This window comes from Gadus morhua, chromosome 13 (genome assembly GCF_902167405.1).
Source record: "Gadus morhua chromosome 13, gadMor3.0, whole genome shotgun sequence".
In the NCBI taxonomy this organism is placed as follows: Eukaryota; Metazoa; Chordata; class Actinopteri; order Gadiformes; family Gadidae; genus Gadus; species Gadus morhua.
The window spans coordinates 22,335,594-22,363,507 of record NC_044060.1 but is presented as its reverse complement, the minus strand read 5'-3'; the positions used below and the strand labels follow the sequence as shown (position 1 = coordinate 22,363,507).

Genomic DNA, 27,914 nt, shown 5'->3' with positions numbered 1-27,914 from the left:
CAGCCTGAATAAAGTGCTGGATATTCAGGAGTGTCCTTGACAGTTTCCTGGCTGTAAGTCTGTAGATAGGAGCTTTGTGTACCACACAGATTAAGGGCCACACAACAGACACTATTACCCTTGAATTGATGTGTTTTTTTTCCCGTTATGACTGATTGTTTTTATTCCATTAGATAAATACATAATACACATTTACAAACTAATGCTTCCATTTGGGTTCCATTCAAACTGGATTGGGCTGTTGGGTTTTCAGTATGATCGACGTGAGTCATGGTTTTTGCATGGTTGTATGTTCTCCACAGATCAAACAATATTTGTTTTGTGTGTGTGTGTTTGTGTGTGTGTGTGTGTCTGTTGGGCATGTGTTTGGCCCAGTTTACTGCAGCCTTGTCGATGAAAAACAACCATTGCATCATGACTTTGAGAATAAAAGTGCTGCGCATAACCTAGTTAAACCTGTATTACGACAAAATGGGAAAGATAGTGGTACAGCTCGCCCTACTTGGGCTGATGCTGGCAGTCGTCTACACACTACCAAACAAGGTAGGATTTAATATTATCCTATCTATCATATAATATGATCTGATTTGAAATTATATCATACTATATTACATTATGATACATAATATGATCTACAATTGTATCTCATTAAATTGTATTATATGAGGTTATTATATGATTCGGTATTATATATTATCTAAGGTATTATATATTATAATATCCAGCGGTTAAGGGAGTACTTTACCTTGCATTACGTGCTTTTTAAGTCAGTTAAAGTAGTAATACCGCACCGTAGGAATACTCTGTTAGTAAAAGGAAATGTACATGAATGAACAAAAGTATGAGCACCAAATATACTTAAGGAACAAAATTAAAAGTACTCATTATGCAGTATGACCCAACATTTATTGTTTTATTGGATTTATTATTCATAATAATTCCATTTATTGATGCATTAATGTGTTAATCACTTTAATGTTGCATCTGGAAAGGTTGGACCTCATTTATATATAGCAAAATGCTTAATCGAATAGTTATATAAATGAAGTATGATTATATTTTCTATTTCTAATATGAATCTGCAAGTAACTAAAGGTGTCAGGTAAATGTAGAGGGGTAGAAATAATAATATTTGCCTCTGAGATGTAGTACAGAAGTAAAAGGTAGCAGAAAATATAAATAATAGCCAGTGTTATAATCTGGTGTTTCTCTAGTTCGGCTCTATCTCTGACTCTGATTATTCTACCAAATTACAACATTATGAACTATGGCTCTTTGACAAACATCAGCAACTACAGAGTAGCTGCTGGACTTCAAACTTTAAAATCAATACTATCAGTACAACTAATATCAGTTAGATAAGCACAATTTATTGTGCTATTATATTGGTTATGAAGCTCATATCGTTTCCTGAGACCCTATTAGGGATGGAGGTGGAATAAACCTATTCACAGGTCTTTAAAGGTAAGGGTTAAAAAACACAATTAATTTATATGGAAGATTGGTTCCATTTGATACCTAAGTCTTTGCATTACTCAATCCTCTTGGCAAATGATCAGCACCGTTCTTTCTCAACACTTGTAAAACACTAACCCAGTCTGACTTTGGGTGGACAGCAATTAAGATCCTCATATGGATGAACTGACTGATGAACTGGAAAACCCTCCCAACAGGGCTGATTGGTATTATCACTCTAGTCATTTTTTGGGAGATGCTTCCATCGGGCTTGAAGCCAGACTGATCTACACTGGGAAATAGAAAGTGAACTTGCAAGATCAGAATGGTCTCCCAAGGCAACTGTTTACCACTAACCACAACTATGGCAGTTAAAATAATAATAATGTTAGAACTAATCTATTGAAACCGGGAATCATCGGATTAAGCATATAAACGTACTGAATCAGTACGTTTACATGTACAGTTTAATCAGATTAGAGCTCCTCAATCGGACAACTGTAATTGTCCGAGCATTCATTGCGGTGAGAAAATCAATTCATTAGCCGAAGCATGTCACGATAGGTGGCACTGTGCCCATTTCAACTAATAGAGCCACCGGCGGCATTCAAGAAAGATGGGGCCTCTACAAATAGTCTAATTTCCTAACCTTTATGCCTCTTTTCCTTTACCTTTGTGGAAAACATCATCGGGTCAAGGAGGATTGAAAATATGCTTCCTTTCAAACATAGGAAAAGACAGCACTGTTTAAAATGTATTCGGGAATATTTTTGGCGACTTGAATCCCAATTCACATGTGAAAAAAAAGAGGCTCAATTTACGTTGATGTTGAAATTAACTGCCCCCTAGCCTGGGTATATCCATGCTGCCTTGCGCACGATTTCATTTGGCGCTGCCAGGCAGCCTGGATTCCATGGATTCGATTTTCGCCTGTGATAGGGAACCAATCACAGAACGGGGAGGGACGGCAAGACGATTACAGCAACCCACCGAAGCTATCGTAAACTAAGCCTGGTCGTAACTGCTAAGACGTCTTAGTTAAGACCTGGCGTTAGAATGGAACTAACACCGGTTGCTCCAACGGGACTTACGCCTGGTCTTAACTACGCCCGGTCTTACATTTGAAAGTCCTACCTCTCCTTTCTACAGGGGCGGCCATCTTTAAACGTGACAGGTGGATCCATAGACAATAAGCATGTGATACATGCTCTGACAAATACTTACCTTTTTTCAATAGACTGATTTCCATCTTTAAACGTGACAGGTGGATGCATAGACCAGTCACTCTTCATGGAGACACAGCTGGGTTCAGGGGAGTCTGCTCTGTCCTGCTGCTCGGGGCTTCAATACGAAACACACGCAACTTTGACTCAGTTTCAGTCATGAAAGTAATAGTTTCATGGAAAATCAGTGTTGACCTCTGACATGGACATAAACCCAGACAGTGAGAGATCCTCTTACCTTTCAGCTTCGCTCTGGGGGCCATGTTCCATAGACATGGTGCTTTTAGAAGTAGGACCCCCCTCCTCCATCTCCTCATTCAAGGTAGATGGGGGACCTGGACACAAACACAACTACATATCTTGTGGACTCCATTTTAAGACTTCATATGCTCCTCCACAAATGATTTACACAACTCTCTCTCTCTCCGACCCAGAGAAAATAACTGAAAGGGCCGGGACACGGATCCGGTCGGGGTTCTGAAGGTTCTAGACAGCTAGGTTAAAGGGGAGCATGCAGATATGTATTCCATATGGATACTTTCACCGGGGGCGGTGTGTTAGAATGGTTTAGTAGTGCCCAATAAACGGCTCCGGGCAATCGTAAACCACGCCTCAAATACAAGAGAATGAATGTGTGGTTCCCAGACCTCATCTCAATGTAGATGAGATGAGGTCTGGCGTTAGCCAGGCTAACTGCCCCCAGTAGTCTTTCTTAAATGTGAAGTTGGCCTTTTATTTTCTTACGGTTAATACTGTGTGCTTAATAACCAGCAATAATTGAATTAATTTAGATTCAAATAATGTTTCTGGAATTGGTATCCATTATTATCATTTGTATTTCCTTCTCTTATCTTCTTCTTCTTTACCGCATCTCTCATGCGTCTTCGCGTTAAGTAAACTTATTTGTTAAAGCAACATGCTTGGCATGTTACTTTATGAATCCCGTTTCATTGCTCCAAGCAATGAATATTGCCGCCATAAAGGATTATGGGATACCAATATCTCCTTTCCTTTCGTAAAGGTTGCTCAGGAGTAACCTATTCTAAAGGAGGGTTAAGGATGCATCGAGGTCCCTTTCCTAAGAATTTATAGAATTCAAACCACCTTTCCTCAAAATTCCCATGCATAATAAGACATTTCGTAGAGGCCCTGGGCCTCTACAACAACAGTGCGAGTATCGTCGCCTTATACTTCCAGCTCACGGCCCCGGGAAAAGATCTCGTTCATGCGCAGAACACAAAATCAGATTCCAATCAAATTAAATGTATGCTATACATGCACGCTTAATGCCACTATCAATCGAATAATCTAGCTGTCTTAATCCGACTATGAGTAACCTGATTCGAGTCGACTTTAGTCCGACTAAGGTGTGTACATGCATCTTAATAATCCAATCATGGTCGGACTAAGCCAATAATTAGATTTTCTTGAGTCATGTAAACGCACTGAATGAGTTAGTTTATATTGGCACATTGCTTTGTTGAATGATTTGTGTTTTCCATACCTGTTCAGGAGGACTGGGACATCTACAAATACCATATCAACTCCACAGTGACCGACGGCTATGCCATCACTATCATCACCAGCCGCGTGGTCAATCGCAGGGATCAGCCAACGGAAATAGAATTCCACGTCAAGATTCCAAAGAATGCCTTCATTAGTCAATTCAAAATGTGACTGGCTATCAAATTCACCTTGAATCGTGTAATTCAAATTTCCATCAGACTTTGTGCAGTTCAAACAATGTTGGTGTTCTCCAGGTCGATCGAGGGTCAGATGTACGACGGAGTGGTAAAGGCCAAGGAAGAGGCTCAGCAGCAGTACAGCGAGGCCATGTCCCGTGGTCAGAGCGCTGGGCTCGTTAGGTAGGTCCACATTGTATATCAGGTGTCTACAGACATTATCGGTCTACATACATTATATAGCATCAGGTTAGTGCAAATTGAGGTTTGTCAAAATTAGGTCGGCATTAGGGATCTAGTATGCCAACATTATAAATCAGGAAGATCACCGTAATAGATTTGGTAGTTCTACATTATAGATCAGGTAGTCCTGCAGTACATTATATATCAATGTCTACATACATTATAGAACAAGTAGGTCTACGTGATAGATCAGGTAGGCCCACATCATTGATCAGCTCTATTGTTAGTAATGCAGAATATACATGGTAAAAGTTTTTTTTTATTGCATGAAAAAGGATTAACCAATTGCTAGGTATATAGTATATGGTATATAGTAAGCCTCGTTATACCATGGAAACAAACAAGGCTTCCCTTTACAGTGCAGTGTTTCAGCTTTCGTTCACTAGAATTGTGAATTGTACAAACATCTGCAAGAATGTTCCCAGTATTTAAGAAGATTTACCATGACACTAGAAGCAGAATGGTACTGTGGAGGTTGTTACCAGGATAGTATTGATCTAATTTCTTACTTAAGTAAAAACAGTTTAATTGTTTCTAAGGAACGTTTAATGAACAATGACTATTTCAGAAAAATAATTAATCGTAATCTTAATTTCTGTATAATTAAACTTGGGCTGTTTCCAACATTATAATTTGATAACTATATTGTAACATGAATTGATGTGTAATAGAGGATGTGCTTCTAAGAATTGTTTGCCTGATTTCCTAGGAAGTATGCAGTTATATCTTAGTTATCACCAACCTAAAACAATTGCAATTACATAGTATATTGTTGAGTTGATGGATGATAGTGGACGTTTTTCTTTCAGCTGTGGTTTCTCTGTATTTACCTCTGATGTACTGGTCGTAATTGCTATATAAAATAATATAATTTGCCATATATTTAGCAGGTAAGTACTTAGAAATGAAGGGACTGAAAAGGGAAGGGTTACCAATATGGTTAAATGTATTATCTAACCATGGACAACACAATTGAAACATTTTGGGAGAAACATTGTCTTGTGATATGACTTGTCGATATTTCACAAAATGTATATTGTCATTGTTTTCCCACATTTTTCTGCAGAAAACCTTTAGGGGAACCCCCCTTTAAAACAATGATTATCAGGTGTTCTCTACTATGTTTCCATAATGAATAATCTTGCCTGCAGTTCTGTTGGGAGATCCCTTGAGGAGTTTACGACCTCTGTCACTGTGGCTGCTCACCAAAAAGTGACCTTCGAGCTCACCCATGAGGAGCTGCTGAAGAGGAGGCTTGGGCAGTATGAGCTCCAGATCTACGCTCGGCCCATGCAGCCGGTCAATGATTTCAAGGTACGCTGTCATGGTTTTTTATACAAATTAGTAGTACAGTTTGTAATACGTATTACAAATGTAGCACTGTCAAATTGCTTTTATGTGGCCTTGACATGGACAAGTGTCTGTATCTCTTTGTCTCTGGAAGATTGATGTTAGCATCTATGAACAACCAGACATAGTGTTCTCAGAGGTTAAAGGAGGTTTAAACAACCCTATTCTTGCTACCATCGGTGCCGCAGAAAGTCAAAATCAGGTACAAAATAACCTGCACCGAATACAAACACAAAATGAATACCTTATTTCAGATGAACATTGCAGAAGAATACTCTTGACGATCTCAGTCCCCTCATCAGATCTGTGCTGACCTTTCTGTTTCAGTTGGATGTGCATTTCCACCCAACAGTGGAGCAGCAGACTCTTTGCGGGGCCTGTGGAGATGACGGTTTGAACGGTGATTTGGTGATTGTATATGATGTCTTCAGGGATGAAACCTTGGGACACCTCAAGGTACAGTCCCAGTGAAGAGAGCAACATTCACCAACTATTGTATCTGAAAATCCCATCTAAGAATCCTTCATCCACCTTCTAATGACCACACCTTCTTCCCACCGCCTCCAAGGAATCGGACGGGTTTTTTGTCCATCACTTTGCTCCAACCGGATTGGCCCGCATTTCAAAGAATGTCATCTTCGTCATCGATCAAAGTGGCTCAATGCAAGGCAGGAAGATGCGCCAGGTAAGGTTACCGTGATGAGGTACTGCTATTTAGCAATGCTAACCTTGGATTTGTCGAAAGAAAAATGGTAAATATCCAGTTTATTATTCCGATAATGACATATTGAGAATGATTAAATGTTGTGTGAACCTGTTAGTTATGGAAACCACAGATGGCTGTCATCAAGTTTCTAGGGACCACATTATGGGCAATCCATAGGCCACAGCAATAATCAGAAAGGAAATTAGAGTAGATTAGGTTATTATTTAAGGTATTTTTGGACTGACAAAAATAATTTGTTTTTAATTCTCTGTTTTTTGTTTTTTGCATTATTTACATGTAATGTAAATGTTGGTTACTAAATCTGTGTTTTGGTCACCAACAATGATCATGCTGTACTGCACTTTAATCTGTATTATAATGTCTTTTGCCTGGACCCAAGGAAGAATAGTCTCCACTATGGTGTGTAGAGGGGGGGGATCTTTAATAAACTAAACTAAACAAACACATTGGCAAAAGGTTAAAACATCTCAAACTATTACTTGTGTGTCTGTGTGAGAGTATGATTAAATTCAATAGTTTGAAATAGCTTTAAAGTGAAGGTTTTTGATGGTGTCGTAAGCACCTTGCAGATTTTCACATGACTGCTTTACTGTCCTCCTTTAACCTTTGCTCAGACTCGTGCTGCATTAGTTCATATCCTTGCAGACCTGGCGATGGATGACTATTTTGGTTTGATCACTTTCAACCACGCCGTCCATCCATGGAAGAGGGAACTTGTCCAGGCTAACGAACACAATGTTGGTATTGCAAAAGAGTTTGCACGAACAATCGAAGATCACGGATGTGAGTGAATTAACATGAATGCTAAATATATATATATCTCTACACATACATAGAGTTAGGGTTATATGTACATTATTTATGTACAGTAAATATCTATCTATGGATACATATGCAGTGTTTGGTAATGGTACACTTAGAACAGGGGTTTCACTGAGGGCCGGCAAAGGAAAAATTAGGCGGGAAACGCCGTCATCATCCCAGTGGTGAACAAAAAACATTGCACCATGGACCTCTGGGAGTGAGGTCAAGTGAGGTCTAATCACGAAACTGAGGTTCATCCTTTCAAAGTAATGTACAGTCAGATTAAAACTAACAAATGTAACAGGATTTTATTGAAAGCTAGAGAGAGTAAACTTTTCTCTTTATATATATATATATATATATATACTTATATATATTTTTTACTTACATCTGTATGTCATTGCGGGCCGCCAGGAATGTTTCTGCGGACCACCATTGGCCCGCGGGCCACACTTTGAGATTCAATGACTTAGAAGTAACATTAATGAGTTACCCACTGGAAAAAAGAAAATCTTCACTCTTTTTTACCAATCATAAAAACCCCTTTGTGATTTCTTTCCCATTGGTTAAAACAGCGTTCACCACTCACCAATATGACTGCGTTTGTCACAGAGTTTACGCTAAATTGTCCAGGAGGGTAAACTGAGCTTACTGCAAAGGGATATTTCAAATCACATTTTGCTGGATGTTTGCATGCGGCAGAGTATTGACAGTTTTTTTACAAGCTTCTTTCAACCTTCCTCTTCCTGCAAAAAACACAGTAATCTTGTTGAAATATTAGGCAGCAGGCAGTGCGCCTTGTGTCTACACTATTGTATCGTAAATAGCATCGTGCTAGCTGAGCTTCACATGCACATTTCACAGGTACCCTCGAACATTAGGAAAGAAACAGAAACAGTGTCACAGAACAGACGGGGGACCCAAATGCTGGACACAGGGAGACGGAGACCGAATAAAGGAAAGGGGTTTTATTCCGTAGACAGGCGAGTAATTGGGCAGGCAGGGGCCCGGTAACAAGCAGGTAGTCAGACAAGCAGGGATCAGGAACCAGCGGGGTAGTCAGACAGGCGGGGATCAGGAACTGGCAGGAGAGTCAGACAGGCGGGGATCAGGAACCAGAAGGAGAGTCAGACAGGCAGGGATCAGGAACTGGCAGGAGAGTCAGACAGGCAGGGATCAGGAACCGGCAGGAGAGTCAGACAGGCAGGGGTTCGATAACAGGCAAGCAAGGGGGCGACGGCAGGCGGGTAGTCAGGCAGGCAGGGGTTCGGCGACCGGAGAATACTAGAAAGGGAAGGAGAGAGTTACTACAGGGACAGGCTGCTATAATGCTCGAGAATGCTGGTAGGACCGATACTAACTATAAAGACGTAGCGACGAACTGGCGCCGGCTGATAGGAAATCCCCGGCTGAAGTAGGGACGATCATTATGGATAATTACGTCCAGGTGCGGGAGAAGGAGGCCCACCAGCGTCCCATAGCCACTAGATGGCGGCATTGGACCGCGTAGCAGGACGCGACGTGACAAACAGTGGCAATGCATCTGTTATTTTAAAGTAAAAAATGCTTTCCTGAAAATATAGTTATATGATTGTCCCTTTGTAGCGCAATACCTCCAACACGATATGTATATGAAGACTATAGAACATGACATATCATACTATTCTACTGTTAATGGTTACTCTTTTTGTCATTTTAGCGACGGACATTAATTCTGCCTTGTTGGATGGTGCAAAAATGCTAAATCAAAACCCCCGAGATGGTTCAGCATCTATTCTTATTCTGCTCACCGATGGAGACCCTACCACTGGTGAGACACAGTTAGACCTAACAACTAGTAAGATCCTACCACTGGTGAGACACAGTTAGACCTAACAACTAGTAAGATCTTACCACTGGTGAGACACAGTTACGTAGACCTAACAACTAGTAAGACCTTACCACTGGTGAGACACAGTTAGACCTAACAACTAGTAAGACCTTACGAGTAAGACCAAACCATTAGTACGACCCAACAACTGGTAATATACAGTAAGAACCAACAACTAGCAGGACCTTATGAGTAAGACCAAACCCATGGTACGACCCAACCACTAGTAAGACTTAACCATTAGTAAGAACTAATCAGTAGTATAGACCCAACCCCTAGTAAGACTTGACTACTAGCAAGAACTAATCACTAGTATAATACCCAGCCCCTAGTAAGACTTAACCAATAGTAAGAACTAATCAGTAGTATAAGACCCAGCCCTAAGATTGAACCAATAGTAAGAGCTAAACACTGGTATAAATCCCAAATGCTAGAAAGAACTGAGCACCAGTAAGAACTAATCACTAGTATAAGACTCAACCACTAGTAAGTCCCAACCACTGTTTTTTCATTGCAGGGGAAAGAAATCCTGTGATAATACAGAAGAATGTGATGCGGGCCATCAATAAGAAGTTTCCATTGTACTGTCTTGGTTTTGGTCATGATGTCAATTTTGAATTCCTGGAGAAAATGTCCCTGGAAAACAGCGGAGTAGCGCGACGCATCTACGATGACACTGATGCCGATCTCCAGCTGAAGGTGAAACAGAAATAACTCATGTCATTGTACACTCTACGCAATTATTATAATCCATCTGCATGTAATCATGAAGTTATCATCAATCAAATACAATTATGAATTATCATCCATCTGAATACAATTATTATCATCAATCTAGATACAATCATGAAGTTATCATCCATCTGAATACAATTATGAAGATATCATAATTCTAAATACAATAATGATGTTATCATCCATCTGAATACAATTACTATCATCAATCTAAATACAATTATGAAGTTATCATCAATCTAAATATAATTATGAAGAAGATTATTGAAGATTATTAGTGTTGGACAAAAAAAAGCTCACAAATGTCTTCCTCCTCAACTCTTGTTTGCATGTCCACACCTCTTATAAAGTTCTATTACCTCCACAGGGTTTCTATGCAGAGGTGGCTACTCCTCTGTTAACCAACGTGATGTTGATCTATGAAGGCGGGGCTAATCTCACACAGACTAATTTCAGCCACTATTACAACGGCTCTGAGATTGTTGTCGCTGGCCAGATCACCGACAACAATATTGAGACGTTCTCTCCACGGGTTGTAGCCATCTCGGTAAGAGTGTCAACAGTGTGTGTCATATTTTGCTAGTTTGGTTTACAGATAAAATAAACAAGATGTTTTTTTATTTTACTTATCAAAATGTGATCTGTCTGTCACCCAGGGAAACAAACATGTGGAATTTTCTGAAACAAATTCCAGTACTGTAATGACAGCATCTTTGTCAGAGAGCAACACCAGAAGGCTTTGGGCCTACCTGACAGTAAAGCAGCTCCTGGATAAAGAGTATGTCCAGTGTCTCATAGAATACATTTTCAAACTGAAACATTGAGTGATCTCAAACAGCTTTTAATAAGAACATGTTTGTATAAAGAGATATTTCACGCTGTGTCTAACATTATGAATCCAGGTTACAGCTAGATGGTGAGGAAAAGGAACGGGCCAAACAGGAGGTGCTTGAACTGTCTCTGAAGTACCGATTTGTGACTCCACACACCTCCATGGTGGTGACAAAACCTCCCGGAGAGAACGCACAAGTGCTCCATAAACCCAAGGAAGGAGAAAAGCATCCATTGCCTCGAGGGGGATTTTTTAGAAGTGTTGTTTCCTCACTGCATTATGATGGTAAGCTTTACTTTAACACATGTGCATTGTTTATTGTTTTAAAGGGAAACTTCACCCAATTTGCATTAAGCTTTGTATCGTTAGAAACCCAGTCATATTTTTGAATGGTCGTGCCTCCTTCCATAATTTTCCCCTAAACGGAATGAATCCGTATCTACCTATAACAATTTCTGCTTTAAATGAATCAAAATTACGATTTTTTAAAGGCAGATTCATACTTCCGGATCCGGACGAAACTCGTCCGTTCGTACCAAACGTTGTCTCCGAGACTACCCTTCATACCTCCTTCCCGTTTTTCTCCGAGACTACCCTTCATACCTCCGTCCAGTTTGTCTCCGAGACTACCCTTCATACCTCCGTCCAGTTTGTCTCCGAGACCTCCGTCCAGTTTCAGCGTTGTTATGGATGTTACGCAATACATCCTCTAGAGGGCAGTGACTCTCGTGTCCTAAATTTCCGGCATCAACAATCGCAAACATGGCATCTGTAGAGGAGATGATTTTTCTCTATGTCATCCGAAATCGGCAAAAAAAGGGCAAAAAGTGTAGGCCTAGGCGGCGGTGGCATGTGACAACCCTGACCAACCCGCAGATTCTCTCCTCAAAATGTTGCGCCATTTTTAAATGACCAGTTGCAACTCATTGCCAAAGCAGGTGAACAATAAAATAAAAAGGTCAGGTATATAGTATAATCTAAGTATAAAACGTTAAATACAATATATATATACACATATCAGATATTGTACAACTCTCTCTATTTTCGCGAATGGTTGGACTTCTGACTCTATAATTCTGCCTTGATTTCCGTTTGTATTGCTCCGTCTCCCGAAGCACTCCGGATTCGTAAGCTCAGAGGCGACGGACCCACTGACGGACGAAAGGAATGCTGGTTACAAATAAATTGTAAAAATACACACCATGAAGTAATTTTTTCGTTTAGGCAAGTATTCATGTAATAAGCGGGATAATCGAAAATATGCTTATTTTCCCAATAATGACCAGCATTCTATACATTATCACTTACATAGTATCTGTTGTTAAACCACAGCTGTGCTTCATTGAGCAAAAAAAAAATCACCATTCAAACAAAAAATATCGAGCTATGAGTTTTGGTCCATGTCGCCCAGCCCTACTCCTGAATAACATCTCCAGGACCATCTCCAGAAGTCTCACTCGAAATCGCAAAACCCACGACCGACCTGCGCTGTTCATGCATCCCACCCGACCAGCACCGTGTTTGACACAGTACATTTCCCCCCCCTGTTTCATCCAAATTGTGTGGGTCACCCGTCGGGTACCCCAACCCGTGCAGGACTCTGGCCAAAATAACCCCCACTACGAGTCTTTACTTGTTCTGGAAGTCCCAGAGACGTCCGTGAACCCAACACAGTCTTTAATTCATAAGATCATCCAGAGGCACACACAGCTTTTGGCAGTGATATTATTATATTATATTATATAGCTATAGATATTATATTATGTTAGATTATTTACATAGAGTCCCGGGAGTTCGCAAACGGCAACAATCACTTCTCCTGCATGCTGCTGTTCACGCTGTACTGCAGGGAGGGAACGCTGATTGGCTGTTATGCTACGTCCCTCAGGGAGTGAATGCTGATTGGCTGTTATGCTACGTCCCTCAGGGAGTGAACGCTGATTGGCTGTTATGCTACGTCCCTCAGGGAGTGAATGCTTATTGGCTGTTATGCTACGTCCCTCAGGGAGTGAATGCTGATTGGCTGTTATGCTACGTCCCTCAGGGAGTGAATGCTGATTGGCTGTTATGCTACGCCCCTCAGGGGGTGAATGCTGATTGGCTGTCATGCTACGTCCCTCAGGGAGTGAACGCTGATTGGCATTGTGGGAGTTGTCGCCTTCAATCCGCATGCGCCAAAAATACACTGTGCCTTTTCTCGGTCAAGAAGGCACAAAATGTGAAATTGATGTTACTATTCAACTAAATGTATGACCCACTTTCAATACAGATTCATGTCTCCACTGGTGAAATTCTCCTTTAAGATTTTGCACTGTGTCTGTATCTCTTGTTCATCCAAATCTCTTCTCTCCCAGATCCCTCTTTCCCAGCGCAGAGATTACATGGTATGATACCTTGCTTCTGAATATTGGCAGGCCAGCAATATATTTATATGAACTTCCGGAGCATTATGTCATCCATGTCATTGTATTATAATTCCGTTCCAGGAACGGCAAATCGTCGTCGTCAGGGCACTATGCGTAAGTCTGTTTATCATGTATAACATGCCTGATATTTTCTGAATCTGCTTTTTTATAACTTAACTTTATTAATGCTTCAAAGTTGCTGTGATTCAATATGCTGCCATTTTGAAGAATTAAATTGTTACTGTATTGTGACCAATTGTTTCTGCAAGAATGTGAACACAGTGACAATGTGTTTTGGGTCAAGAGTTCCAACACGCAACACATGATGTGCATGCAAAACATCCAGATGTGCAACACATCTGTGCACACAAATAATTATGAGCACTTTCATGTCACTGGTATGCTGTATTTCTCTGCCCACATGAGTTATTATATAGCCTGAAAGGGAAAAACCATTAATTGAGCGCCCAAATAAACAAGGCAGCACGCAACTGACCTCCCTGTGGTGTTTACGTGTTGTGGCGACCCGGCCCCAGGAATGTCTCTCTCACGTCAGAAATACCACACTCCAAGACGCGTTCAAAGCCCGGTGGGGCATTTATTCACCCGTCGGGTACCCGAACCCGTGCAGGACTCTGGCCGAAATAACCCCCACTACCAGTCTTTACTAGTTCTGGAAGTACCAGAGACGTCCGAGAACCCGACGCAGTCTTTAATTCATAATATCATCCGGAGGCACACACAGCTTTTGGCCGTGAAATAACATATTATATTATATTATATTATATAGCTATAGATATTATATTATATTATATTACTTACATAGAGTCCCGGGCTTTTGCAAACAGCGACAATCACTTCTCCTGCATGCTGCTGTTCACGCTGTACTGCAGGGAGTGAACGCTGATTGGCTGTTATGCTACGTCCCTCAGGGAGTGAATGCTGATTGGCTGTTATGCTACGTCCATCAGGGAATGAACGCTGATTGGCATTGTGGGAGTTGTCGCCTTCAATCCGCAAGCGCCAAAAATACACTGTGCCTTTTCTCGGTCAAGAAGGCACAAAATTTGAAATTGATGTTGCTATTCAACTAAATATATGACCCACTTTCAATACAGATTCATGTCTCCACTGGTGAAATTCTCCTTTGAGATTTTGCATTGTGTCTGTATCTCTTGTTCATCCAAACCTCTTCTCCCCCAGATCCGTCTTCCAGAGGTCCAGCCGGTATGATACCTTGCTTCTGAATATTGGCAGGAGAGCAAAATATGTATATGAACTTTCGGAGCATTAAGCTCATCCATGTCATTGTATTATAATTCCGTTCCAGGGAGGCGTGTTCATCCTCAGGGCAGTATGGATAGCGGTAAGTCTGTTGATCATGTATAAAATGCCTGATATTTTCTGAATCTACTTTTTTAGAACTTAACGTTATTAATGCTTCAAAGTTGCTGTGATTCAATATGCTGCCATTTTGAAGAATTAAATTGTTACTATATTGTGACCAATTGTTTCTGCTAGAATGTGAACACAATGACAATGTGTTTTGGGCCAAGAGTTCCAACACGCAACACATGATGTGCATGCAACACATCCAGATGTGCAACACATCTGTGCACATAAATAATTATGAACACTTTCATATCACTGCTGTGCTGTATTTCTCTGCCCACATGAGTAATTATATAGCCTGAGAGGGAAAAATCCTTATTTGAGCGCCCAAATAAACAAGGCAGCACGCAACTGACCTCCCTGTGGTATTTATGTGTGAACCCAGAATTATTAACAGATCGAGGTATGACGAGGTCAGCATCATCACCAATGAAAAAAATCCATTACTGGTCTTATTTTGCAAACCCACACCCGCGAATTACCTTCCTTACCCAACCAGACCCGCTATAAATTGATACCGACGCCCGACCCGCACCCGAAGGAAATTAGACACATAAGACGGAACGCCGGGGAATTACATGTCTCCACTGGTGAAATTCTCCTTCAAGATTTTGCACTGTGTCTGTACCTCTTGTTCATCCAAATCTCTTCTCTCCCAGATCCCTCTTTCACAGCTGCAATATTACATGGTATGATACCTTGCTTCTGAATATTGGCAGGCCAGCAATATATTTATATGAACTTTCGAAAGCATTATGTCATCCATTTCATTGTATTATAATTCCGTTCCAGGAGGGGGGCATGTTCTTCATCAGGACAGTATGGATAGCGGTAAGTCTGTTTATCATGTATGCCTGATATTTTCTGAATCTGCTTTATTATAACTTAACTTTACTAATGCTTCAAAGTTGCTGTGATTCAATATGCTGCCATTTTGAAGAATTAAATTGTTACTGTATTGTGACCAATTGTTTCTGCTAGAATGTGAACACAGTGACAATGTGTTTTGGGTCAAGAGTTCCAACACGCAACACATGATGTGCATGCAAAACATCCAGATGTGCAACACATCTGTGCACACAAATAATTATGAGCACTTTCATGTCACTGGTATGCTGTATTTCTCTGCCCACATGAGTTATTATATAGCCTGAAAGGGAAAAACCATTAATTGAGCGCCCAAATAAACAAGGCAGCACGCAACTGACCTCCCTGTGGTGTTTACGTGTTGTGGCGACCCGGCCCCAGGAATGTCTCTCTCACGTCAGAAATACCACACTCCAAGACGCGTTCAAAGCCCGGTGGGGCATTTATTCACCCGTCGGGTACCCGAACCCGTGCAGGACTCTGGCCGAAATAACCCCCACTACCAGTCTTTACTAGTTCTGGAAGTACCAGAGACGTCCGAGAACCCGACGCAGTCTTTAATTCATAATATCATCCGGAGGCACACACAGCTTTTGGCCGTGAAATAACATATTATATTATATTATATTATATAGCTATAGATATTATATTATATTATATTACTTACATAGAGTCCCGGGCTTTTGCAAACAGCGACAATCACTTCTCCTGCATGCTGCTGTTCACGCTGTACTGCAGGGAGTGAACGCTGATTGGCTGTTATGCTACGTCCCTCAGGGAGTGAATGCTGATTGGCTGTTATGCTACGTCCATCAGGGAATGAACGCTGATTGGCATTGTGGGAGTTGTCGCCTTCAATCCGCAAGCGCCAAAAATACACTGTGCCTTTTCTCGGTCAAGAAGGCACAAAATTTGAAATTGATGTTGCTATTCAACTAAATATATGACCCACTTTCAATACAGATTCATGTCTCCACTGGTGAAATTCTCCTTTGAGATTTTGCATTGTGTCTGTATCTCTTGTTCATCCAAACCTCTTCTCCCCCAGATCCGTCTTCCAGAGGTCCAGCCGGTATGATACCTTGCTTCTGAATATTGGCAGGAGAGCAAAATATGTATATGAACTTTCGGAGCATTAAGCTCATCCATGTCATTGTATTATAATTCCGTTCCAGGGAGGCGTGTTCATCCTCAGGGCAGTATGGATAGCGGTAAGTCCGTTGATCATGTATAAAATGCCTGATATTTTCTGAATCTACTTTTTTAGAACTTAACGTTATTAATGCTTCAAAGTTGCTGTGATTCAATATGCTGCCATTTTGAAGAATTAAATTGTTACTATATTGTGACCAATTGTTTCTGCTAGAATGTGAACACAATGACAATGTGTTTTGGGCCAAGAGTTCCAACACGCAACACATGATGTGCATGCAACACATCCAGATGTGCAACACATCTGTGCACATAAATAATTATGAACACTTTCATATCACTGCTGTGCTGTATTTCTCTGCCCACATGAGTAATTATATAGCCTGAGAGGGAAAAAATCCTTATTTGAGCGCCCAAATAAACAAGGCAGCACGCAACTGACCTCCCTGTGGTGTTTATGTGTGAACCCAGAATTATTAACAGATCGAGGTATGATGAGGTCAGCATCATCACCAATGAAAAAAATCCATTACTGGTCTTATTTTGCAAACCCACACCCGCGAATTACCTTCCTTACCCAACCAGACCCGCTATAAATTGATACCGACGCCCGACCCGCACCCGAAGGAAATTAGACACATAAGACGGAACGCCGGGGAATTACATGTCTCCACTGGTGAAATTCTCCTTCAAGATTTTGCACTGTGTCTGTACCTCTTGTTCATCCAAATCTCTTCTCTCCCAGATCCCTCTTTCACAGCTGCAATATTACATGGTATGATACCTTGCTTCTGAATATTGGCAGGCCAGCAATATATTTATATGAACTTTCGAAAGCATTATGTCATCCATTTCATTGTATTATAATTCCGTTCCAGGAGGGGGGCATGTTCTTCATCAGGACAGTATGGATAGCGGTAAGTCTGTTTATCATGTATGCCTGATATTTTCTGAATCTGCTTTATTATAACTTAACTTTACTAATGCTTCAAAGTTGCTGTGATTCAATATGCTGCCATTTTGAAGAATTAAATTGTTACTGTATTGTGACCAATTGTTTCTGCTAGAATGTGAACACAATGACAATGTGTTTTGGGCCAAGAGTTCCAACACGCAACACATGATGTGCATGCAACACATCCAGATGTGCAACACATCTGTGCACATAAATAATTATGAACACTTTCATATCACTGCTGTGCTGTATTTCTCTGCCCACATGAGTAATTATATAGCCTGAGAGGGAAAAATCCTTATTTGAGCGCCCAAATAAACAAGGCAGCACGCAACTGACCTCCCTGTGGTGTTTATGTGTGAACCCAGAATTATTAACAGATCGAGGTATGACGAGGTCAGCATCATCACCAATGAAAAAAATCCATTACTGGTCTTATTTTGCAAACCCACACCCGCGAATTACCTTCCTTACCCAACCAGACCCGCTATAAATTGATACCGACGCCCGACCCGCACCCGAAGGAAATTAGACACATAAGACGGAACGCCGGGGAATTACATGTCTCCACTGGTGAAATTCTCCTTCAAGATTTTGCACTGTGTCTGTACCTCTTGTTCATCCAAATCTCTTCTCTCCCAGATCCCTCTTTCACAGCTGCAATATTACATGGTATGATACCTTGCTTCTGAATATTGGCAGGCCAGCAATATATTTATATGAACTTTCGAAAGCATTATGTCATCCATTTCATTGTATTATAATTCCGTTCCAGGAGGGGGGCATGTTCTTCATCAGGACAGTATGGATAGCGGTAAGTCTGTTTATCATGTATGCCTGATATTTTCTGAATCTGCTTTATTATAACTTAACTTTACTAATGCTTCAAAGTTGCTGTGATTCAATATGCTGCCATTTTGAAGAATTAAATTGTTACTGTATTGTGACCAATTGTTTCTGCTAGAATGTGAACACAATGACAATGTGTTTTGGGCCAAGAGTTCCAACACGCAACACATGATGTGCATGCAACACATCCAGATGTGCACCACATCTGTGCACACAAATAATTATGAACACTTTCATATCACTGGTGTGCTGTATTTCTCTGCCCACATGAGTTATTATATAGCCTGAAAGGGAAAAATCCTTAATCGAGCGCCCAAATAAACAAGGCAGCACGCAACTGACCTCCCTGTGGTGCCTACGTGTAAATCCAGCATTATTAACAGATCGAGGTATGACGTGGTCAGCATCATCACCAATGTCAGAATCCATTACAGTTGCCAGAATACCCTCTGTGTTTGCCCCCACTCTTGGTAAGGTTTTATGTTTTTCTTTTTCTTCTACCATACATAGTCAATGTATCTTTACAGTCTATCAGATATGACCTTTTTTACATCCATTTCAGCAACACACACACACACACATTATATGTATGTGTACACACACACATATGTGGTAACCCTTCCTTTTACAGTCCCCTAATTACTAGGTATTTACCCGGTACATACATGGTCAATTATAGTGTATTACTGGGTAATTACCACTGGTAATAAGAAGGTAAATACAGAGGTAGTTACCCGGTAAATCATAGTGTATTACTGGGTAATTACCACTGGTAATAAGAAGGTAAATACAGAGGAATTATCCGGTAAATTATAGTGTATTACTGTGTAATTACCACTGGTAATTAGAGGGTAAATACAGAGGAATTACAGCTGATGTACCAAATAAAACCTTCACTATTACCCATCAACTCAACTAAGTAGCATGTAGTTGTAACTGTTTTAGGTTGGTAATAACTCCGATATTGTGTACTTCCTACGAAATTAGGCAACCAATTCTTAGAAACACCTATTATCCAAGGTTTATGTTGGCAACAGCCCAAATTTAATGATGTACAATCTAGAAATTAGCATAGTACTTTACAATAAAATACTTTTTCTTAGTTATTATTCATAGCTACACCCAACTAGAAAGGGTTTATTCGATTTACCACTATGGAATTACTTACCTGGTAACAACCTCTGCAGGAATCTGTTTTCCTCTAGTGTCATGGTACATCTTCTTAAATACTGGGTACGAAGCCGTTTGTTTCCATGGTATTACCAGGTTCTTACCATATAATTCATAATAGATACATTCCATTATCCATGCAGTCAACACAAACTTGTACCATGTACGTTCTGCGACGTTACCAAGTAAAACACGACAATTTACCCAGTAATTAAGCTGAAACTGTACTGTAAAAGGAAGCCTTGTTTGTTTCCATGGTATTACCAGGTTCTTACCATATAATTTGTAATACATTATTCCCTTTTCCATGCAATCAACACAAACTTGTACCATGTACGTTCTGCGACGTTACCAAGTAAAACACGAAAATTTACCCAGTAATTAAGCTGAAACTGTACTGTAAAAGGAAGCCTGGTTTGTTTCCATGGTATTACCAGGTTCTTACCATATAATTTTTAAGACATTATTCCCTTTTCCATGCAGTCAACACAAACTTGTACCATGTACGTTCTGCGACGTTACCAAGTAAAACACGACAATTTACCCAGTAATTAAGCTGAAACTGTACTGTAAAAGGAAGCCTCGTTTGTTTCCATGGTATTACCAGGTTCTTACCATATAATTTGTAATACATTGTTCTCTTTTCCATGCAATCAACACAAACTTGTACAATGTACGTTCTGCGACGTTACCAAGTAAAACACGACAATTTACCCAGTAATTAAGCTGAAACTGTACTGTAAAAGGAAGCCTCGTTTGTTTCCATGGTATTACCAGGTTCTTACCATATAATTTGTAATACATTATTCCCTTTTACATGCAGTCAACACAGACTTGTACCATGTACGTTCTGCGACGTTACCAAGTAAAACACGACAATTTACCCAGTAAGTAAGCTGAAACTGTACTGTAAAAGGAAGCCTAGTTTGTTTCCATGGTATTACCAGGCTCTTACCATATAAGTTGTAACTGGTTATTCCCTTTTCCATGCAATCAACACAAACCATATATGTTCTGCAACATCGTTCACCAGTAGTTAAGCGCTTTAATTGTTGTTATAAAACCCCAAACCACTGTTGATGAAAGGCATATTAAAATTAAACAAAATCAAAGGCTTATCTTTCAAACAATGCATATCTCACAAACAGGCACTGAACACTGAAGAAATCGGACAAAAAAAAGAGCCGTCCACATTAACTCAATTTAAATGTTACTGATGGTGTTTTCATAAAACACATGACATTGTTATGGCAAGTGACCACAAGGAAGACTGCTTCAACCTCTTCAATTTGAATAAGCGGTGCATGCCATGCAGCAATCTGCCTATGGGAGCATCTTTGTGGTAATTCGCAAACCAATGAGTCCACTCGATGAATGAGAGATGACTCTTTAGTGTCTTCTCTGTGAGGTATCCCTGCAGTCTCCACATCTGGGATTTGAAGGCTGACCAAGACCTGACCAGGTACCTCCAAATCTCCCCTTCCATACTGCAATAAAGAATCAGAAGACAAGAAAATAAACATTAGGACTGTCAATTAATGAACATTTCTAGAACATGTAGAACTCAAAGATTATTTTGTTTATTAGTTAAAAAAGGATGCTGGTCGTCATATTGAAAAGAGAAAAAGGCATAGCCATAAATACAGTTAATAGGACGGGAGGGGACAGGCTGTTAGCTCCGGTTAGCCATTTAGCATCGATTATTTGAATGACTTATGTCATTCAAATAACTCGGACATGTTGTTTAAAACCTATAACACCAAATGTATTAAAATATCCGGATTTAATCGGGCTCTCTCCCATAAGTACAGTTAATAGGACGGGAAGAGACTCTGTTAGCCCCGGTTAGCGCGATGCTAAAGAGCAGCTCTACCGGAGCATGCCACCTCAACAGGTGCAAGTTAGCCTCCGGTTTGATATTCGCCAGATATTCGGTTTACCACCCAATCGGATTCATCAACATAAGTGCAATACATTACGGGCTTAGTATGTTGAGGACGGTGCATCGCGAAAATCACAAACACATGTTGTCGCCATCGATGTCTGTGCAACAACGTCATTTACGTTCTGGCTGCTACCTGTTTTAGGGACCGTCAACAAGTTACACATACCGACTGGTGGCAGAGACGTTACCATGGAATTGTTTCTGGAAATAAATCATATAAAATAATATAAAAATCACTAAAAAATACATTTTGTCACCTGATTGTAGTAGTAGTTGCCAATGGTGGTCTGCTACTTACTGCAGGTAACTTTGCTAATATATTGCATTATTGTTAAACGGAATGCAATTAATAATTTCAAATATAGTTTAGTCGATTTTTTTTCGAATATTAAACTATTAACTGCATTATGATTAACTATATTGCAATATATTTGTGTGATTAATTTCCTGAAACAATTCCATGGTAACGTCTCTGCCACCTATCGGTGAGTGTAATTTGTTGACGGTCCCTAAAACAGGTAGCAGCCAGAACGTAAATGACGTTGTTGCACAGACATTGATGGCGCCAACATGTGTTTGTGATTTTTCGCGATACGGTGTCCTAAACCGTCCTCAACATACTAAGCCCGTAATGTATTGCACTTATGTTGATGAATCCGATTGGGTGGTAAACCGAATATCAAACCGGAGGCTAACTTGCACCTGTTGAGGTGGCATGCTCCTGTAGAGCTGCTCTTTAGCATCGCGCTAACCGGGGCTAACAGAGCCTGTCTCTTCCCGTCCTATTAACTGTATTTATGGGAGAGAGCCCGATTAAATCCGGATATTTTAATAAATTCGATGTTATAGTTTTTAAACAACATGTCCGAGTTATTTGAATGACATAAGTCATTCAAATAATCGATGCTAAATGGCTAACCGGAGCTAACAGCCTGTCCCCTCCCGTCCTATTAACTGTATTTATGGCTATACCTTTTTCTCTTTTCAATATGACCAAACACAATGGCCAGAGAACCAGCATCCTTTCTTAACTGATAAACAAAATAATCTTTGAGTTCTACATGTTCTAGAAATGTTCATTAATTGACAGTCCTAATGTTTATTTTCTTGTCTTCTGATTCTTTATTACAGTATGGAAGGGGAGATTTGGAGGTTCCTGGTCAGGTCTTGGTCAGCCTTCAAATCCCAGATGTGGAGACTGCAGGGATACCTCACAGAGAAGACACTAAAGAGTCATCTCTCATTCATCGAGTGGACTCATTGGTTTGCGAATGACCACAAAGATGCTCCCATAGGCAGATTGCTGCATGGCATTCACCAGTGGTCACTTGCCATAACACTGTCATGTGTTTTATGAAAACACCATCAATAACATTTAAATTGAGTTGATGCAGACGGCTCTTTTTTTTGTCTGATTTCTTCAGTGTTCAGTGCTTGTTTGTGAGATATGCATTGTTTGAAAGATAAGCCTTTGATTTTGTTTAATTTTAATATGCTTTTCATCAACAGTGGATTGGGGTTTTATAACAACAATTAAAGTGCTTAACTACTGGTGAACGATGTTGCAGAACATATATGGTTTGTGTTGATTGCATCGAGAAGGGAATAACCAGTTACAACTTGTATGGTAAGAGCCTGGTAATACCATGGAAACAAACGAGGCTTCCTTTTACAGTACAGTTTCAGCTAACTTACTGGGTAAATTGTCGTGTTTTACTTGGTAACGTCGCAGAACGTACATGGTACAAGTTTGTGTTGACTGCATGGAAAAGGGAATAATGTATTACAAATTATATGGTAAGAACCTGGTAATACCATGGAAACAAACAAGGCTTCCTTTTACAGTACAGTTTCAGCTTAATTACTGGGTAAATTGTCGTGTTTTACTTGGTAACGTCGCAGAACGTACATGGTACAAATTTGTGATGACTGCATGGAAAAGGGAATAATATATTACAAACTATATGGTAAGAACCTGGTAATACCATGGAAACAAACCAGGCTTCCTTTTACAGTACAGTTTCAGCTTAATTACTGGGTAAATTGTCGTGTTTTACTTGGTAACGTCGCAGAACGTACATGGTACAAGTTTGTGTTGACTAGATGGAAAAGGGAATAATGTATTACAAATTATATGGTAAGAACATGGTAATACCATGGAAACAAACAAGGCTTCCTTTTACAGTACAGTTTCAGCTTAATTACTGGGTAAATTGTCGTGTTTTACTTGGTAACGTCGCAGAACGTACATGGTACAAGTTTGTGTTGACTGCATGGAAAAGGGAATAATGTATTACAAATTATATGGTAAGAACCTGGTAATACCATGGAAACAAACGAGGCTTCCTTTTACAGTACAGTTTCAGCTTAATTACTGGGTAAATTGTCGTGTTTTACTTGGTAATGTCGCAGAACGTACATGGTACAAGTTTGTGTTGATTGCATGGAAAAGGGAATAATGTATTACAAATTATATGGTAAGAACCTGGTAATACCATGGAAACAAACAAGGCTTCCTTTTACAGTACAGTTTCAGCTTAATTACTGGGTAAATTGTCGTGTTTTACTTGGTAACGTCGCAGAACGTACATGGTACAAGTTTGTGTTGACTGCATGGATAATGGAATGTATCTATTACGAATTATATGGTAAGAACCTGGTAATACCATGGAAACAAACGGCTTCGTACCCAGTATTTAAGAAGATGTACCATGACACTAGAGGAAAACAGATTCCTGCAGAGGTTGTTACCAGGTAAGTAATTCCATAGTGGTAAATCGAATAAACCCTTTCTAAATGGGTGTAGCTATGAATAATAACTAAGAAAAAGTATTTTATTTTAAAGTACTATGCTAATTTCTAGATAGTACATCATTAAATTTGGGCTGTTACCAACCTAAACCTTGGATAATGGGTGTTTCTAAGAATTGGTTGCCTAATTTCCTAGGAAGTACACAATATCGGAGTTATTACCAACCTAAAACAGTTACAACTACACGCTACTTAGTTGAGTTGATGGGTAATAGTGAAGGTTTTACTTGGTACATCAGCTGTAATTCCTCTGTATTTACCCTCTTATTACCAGTGGTAATTACACAGTAATACACTATAATTTACCGGATAATTCCTCTGTATTTACCTTCTTATTACCAGTGGTAATTACCCAGTAATACACTATGATTTACCATGTATTTACCGGGTAACTACCTCTGTATTTACCTTCTTATTACCAGTGGTAATTACCCAGTAATACACTATAATTTACCATGTATGTACCGGGTAAATACCTAGTAATTAGGGGACTGTAAAAGGAAGGGTTACCACATATGGTACCATGTTAATCACTTAACTTCGTTTTTGTGATATTATAGTGTGGGAGTGTGTGTGGTGATGCTGATTTAACCTGTGCGCACTGATGACTATGTGCAGTGCAACAGTTCCATCATCCACACACACTCCAAGTATAGGTTTATTTTAATTTCATGAATACCCAAAATGAGAGTGATTGTGTTTGAATCTAAATTCTGTCTCATTTTTTATTTTACTCTAAAGTTTTGTAAGTGTATTCAGAGTTTGCGGAACCGAAAAAATGTATTTTTAATTGTGCTTCAGATTTGAGAATACCAATATAGGTTGGTCATTCTAGAAAATTCTAGAAAATATGTGTAAATCGGGGAATCAGTTTGCAAATTCTCACATTTGTAAATTAATTGAAGAATACATACACAAACCACCACAAAAACTGTCAACAAATACATCAATATACAATTATACTTTTGGACCAAGTTCCCTGTCGAGCAATATCATGACAGATGACAAAATACTTAAGAGTGAAATTAAACTCCATAACTGTACCCTGAACAGCAGTGTCATCAACATGCAATTGCAAGCTGTTCTTGTGTTAGTTAGGCACTTATTGTTAATTTTTCTTTATTTTTCTTAGTTTCTATAACGACTGTTCTCCAGAGGTTTGTGCGAAAAACAGTCAATGGGAGCTTGCCACTGTGTTACGATCTCAACGAATTCATGCTTCTTAAACTACTGCACAATCCCAACAGAGGTCACTACTGAGTCATTTAAATTCATATAATCTGTCTGTCTGTCTGTCTGTCTGTCTGTCTGTCTAGCGTGATATATATAAATCTATCTATCGTGATATATATAAATCAATATCCATCTATCGTGATATATAAATTGATATCTATATCTATCTATCGTGATATACATAAATCGATATCAATCCATCTATATATCGTGATATATATAAATCGACACCTATCTATCTATCTATCTATCTATCTATCTATCTATCTATCTATCTATCTATCGCGATGTATGAATCAATATCTGTCTATCGTGATATATATAAATCGATATATATATATAGTTATATATATATAGTTATTTATATAGTAATATATGTTATATACATATATTGTTTTCATGTATTTAGCTATTTGTTTCTGAAAGTTTATCTTTATTGCATTTATCATCCAGAAATTACTTACAGCAGATATGTCTCCACTCTGTAGAGCTCTCTATCAATGGTCAACTGGAGTCATATCCCAGTGTTGGCTTCAAAAGGATTGTTATCCACAACCAAAACCAACGTATTGACATCAACCAGCGTCATATACGCGTGAACGATGGACAGAATGCAACAAAGATCCGATGGGAGCCGAACATTATTGATATCCAAAGGTGACCAACACACACTTCATAATCCACTGAGAGTTTGGTCTTATTTCAAAGCTTTTTTATGTCCAAATTAGATAAATATGTGTGACAGAAGGTACTTCTTTTATAGGGGAAAACTGATTCAGAGCCACAACAAGACCACCATAATGATCGAAGACTCGCTCTTGATCATAATGCGTCATGAAAAGAAGGGTAAAAGCCTTCTCTGGCCAATCTTCAGTCAGGTCTCCAACGACCCAGTCGAAGGGCTTCTAGGTAACTCGAATAAGCTCTTTCTGCTTTGAGACATGGAGTACTTGTTTAAAACATAGGTGTATTTGCTATGTCATTGTATCTTTTAAAACCAAACAGACCAATCATTTGAATGGTTTGTGGTTGCCTTTCAGCTGTCAAACCATTGGTCTACGAGAGCGTGTCTGCTCCGTCCGGGACAGTCACGGTCAGCGGCAAAACGTTCACGGTTTCAGAGTAAGATTGTTGATCTTTCTATTGGCTCTCCCACACACAAATATTACCATATGGCATTTCCCTCTCGTGATGTGATTGTGATTAGGCTTACTTACACTGAAATCCAAATAATTACCTTTTCGACAGGGGCGACATTTTCGACTACAGTGTGACATCTGCGCCGAGAATAAAGTGTTGGTTAACATCTGCAGAGAATGCCTTGGAGGGACGTCTGTTCGATTTTCTTGTCAGCGATTTATAAATGAATAAATTAGAAATGATCTGCAATGCAATTCCTTATTGCACTGTTGCGTTCCTCAGCTTCAGAGGCATTGTCATGTCAACTGTTGGATAAGTAATAAGAGCAGACAAACATTTGTTCAAGTAATTAATAAAATGAACATGAATGAACATTGTTTGAGCGTATTGTTTCACAATCTATACTGACTACATACTGTATGGGATCTTCAATTGCTCTTTGTGTTTGGATTACAAGTTGTATAGTGGACATTCATCAATGTTATCATAATGTATCCGTGTTGAATTGAGAAGGGAATCAAAAGTGCCCCTATGGAACATGACAAAATGCATATTTGGAAGAGTTAAGGTTGAAATCTCTGCTGCAAATTGCATGTGATTACTTATAGGCCTAAGTCAAACCTGTCCAACGGGTCAAACTTTAAACTTTATAAAATGACCCTGATGAGTGCCTCACATGCGGAACGCCGGGTAACCCTCACATGCATGTTGAGCAAGTATGTTGTATGGATGATGACGTGTATTCTGATGAAACGTAAATTTGATCTTCTGTGGTATGGTTGTTTCGGGTTAGGTCTGACTCTAAGATGCTTTTACACTGCAAAATATGCCCCTCTTATGCACGCCTTTTTCCCGGCATGGTTCACTTGGTTACAATGCCCGAGGTAAATTGCCAGTTTGAGCTAGAACCCCAATTTATCCTCCCGAACCCTACACACATTGGCGGTTTCATTCTGATGTAATTGAGATTAGACGGCTCGGCGGTTCCAGGGGCGGGACTTGGGTAGAGGTGTTGCTGCGTTGTCTAGACAGAGACAATGCAGCGATATCAACGTGTTATAAGTTGAGATTAGA

At 39.7% G+C, this 27,914-nt stretch overlaps 1 protein-coding gene across 36 annotated transcripts; it reads left to right on the top strand.

Moving 5' to 3' along the window:
* The first annotated feature begins 393 nt into the window (after nucleotides 1-393).
* LOC115556991 (inter-alpha-trypsin inhibitor heavy chain H3) lies at nucleotides 394-27,217 on the top strand. Of its 36 annotated transcripts, none has more exons than XM_030374475.1 (31): nucleotides 395-543; nucleotides 4,191-4,351; nucleotides 4,439-4,543; nucleotides 5,755-5,917; nucleotides 6,048-6,155; nucleotides 6,281-6,409; nucleotides 6,522-6,638; nucleotides 7,295-7,463; nucleotides 9,184-9,294; nucleotides 9,872-10,053; nucleotides 10,457-10,636; nucleotides 10,746-10,867; nucleotides 10,992-11,206; nucleotides 13,276-13,305; nucleotides 13,408-13,440; nucleotides 14,530-14,553; nucleotides 14,657-14,692; nucleotides 15,378-15,407; nucleotides 15,511-15,549; nucleotides 16,634-16,657; nucleotides 16,761-16,796; nucleotides 17,483-17,512; nucleotides 17,616-17,654; nucleotides 18,335-18,364; nucleotides 18,468-18,506; nucleotides 18,913-19,011; nucleotides 25,600-25,716; nucleotides 26,189-26,357; nucleotides 26,464-26,609; nucleotides 26,741-26,822; nucleotides 26,949-27,217. In XM_030374475.1, exons 1-31 carry the CDS (start codon nucleotides 472-474, stop codon nucleotides 27,061-27,063), a joined length of 2,952 nt encoding a protein of 983 aa, XP_030230335.1. In that variant the 5' UTR covers nucleotides 395-471; the 3' UTR covers nucleotides 27,064-27,217. The 36 variants fall into 36 exon arrangements, with proteins under 36 accessions (XP_030230370.1, XP_030230335.1, XP_030230336.1 ...); XM_030374476.1 differs by having other exon boundaries at nucleotides 18,925-19,011; nucleotides 26,949-27,204; XM_030374482.1 differs by lacking the exon at nucleotides 18,913-19,011 and having other exon boundaries at nucleotides 26,949-27,204.
* Nucleotides 27,218-27,914: the final 697 nt, after the last annotated feature.

Bases quoted from the DNA above. Each gene is read 5' to 3' on its own strand.
- LOC115556991 (XM_030374475.1), top strand. From the start codon at position 472: ATGGGAAAGATAGTGGTACAGCTCGCCCTACTTGGGCTGATGCTGGCA. The intron at 19,012-25,599 runs GTAAGGTTTTAT...TATTTTTCTTAG, and splicing joins TGTGTTTGCCCCCACTCTTG to TTTCTATAACGACTGTTCTC. The intron at 26,823-26,948 runs GTAAGATTGTTG...CCTTTTCGACAG, and splicing joins AAAACGTTCACGGTTTCAGA to GGGCGACATTTTCGACTACA.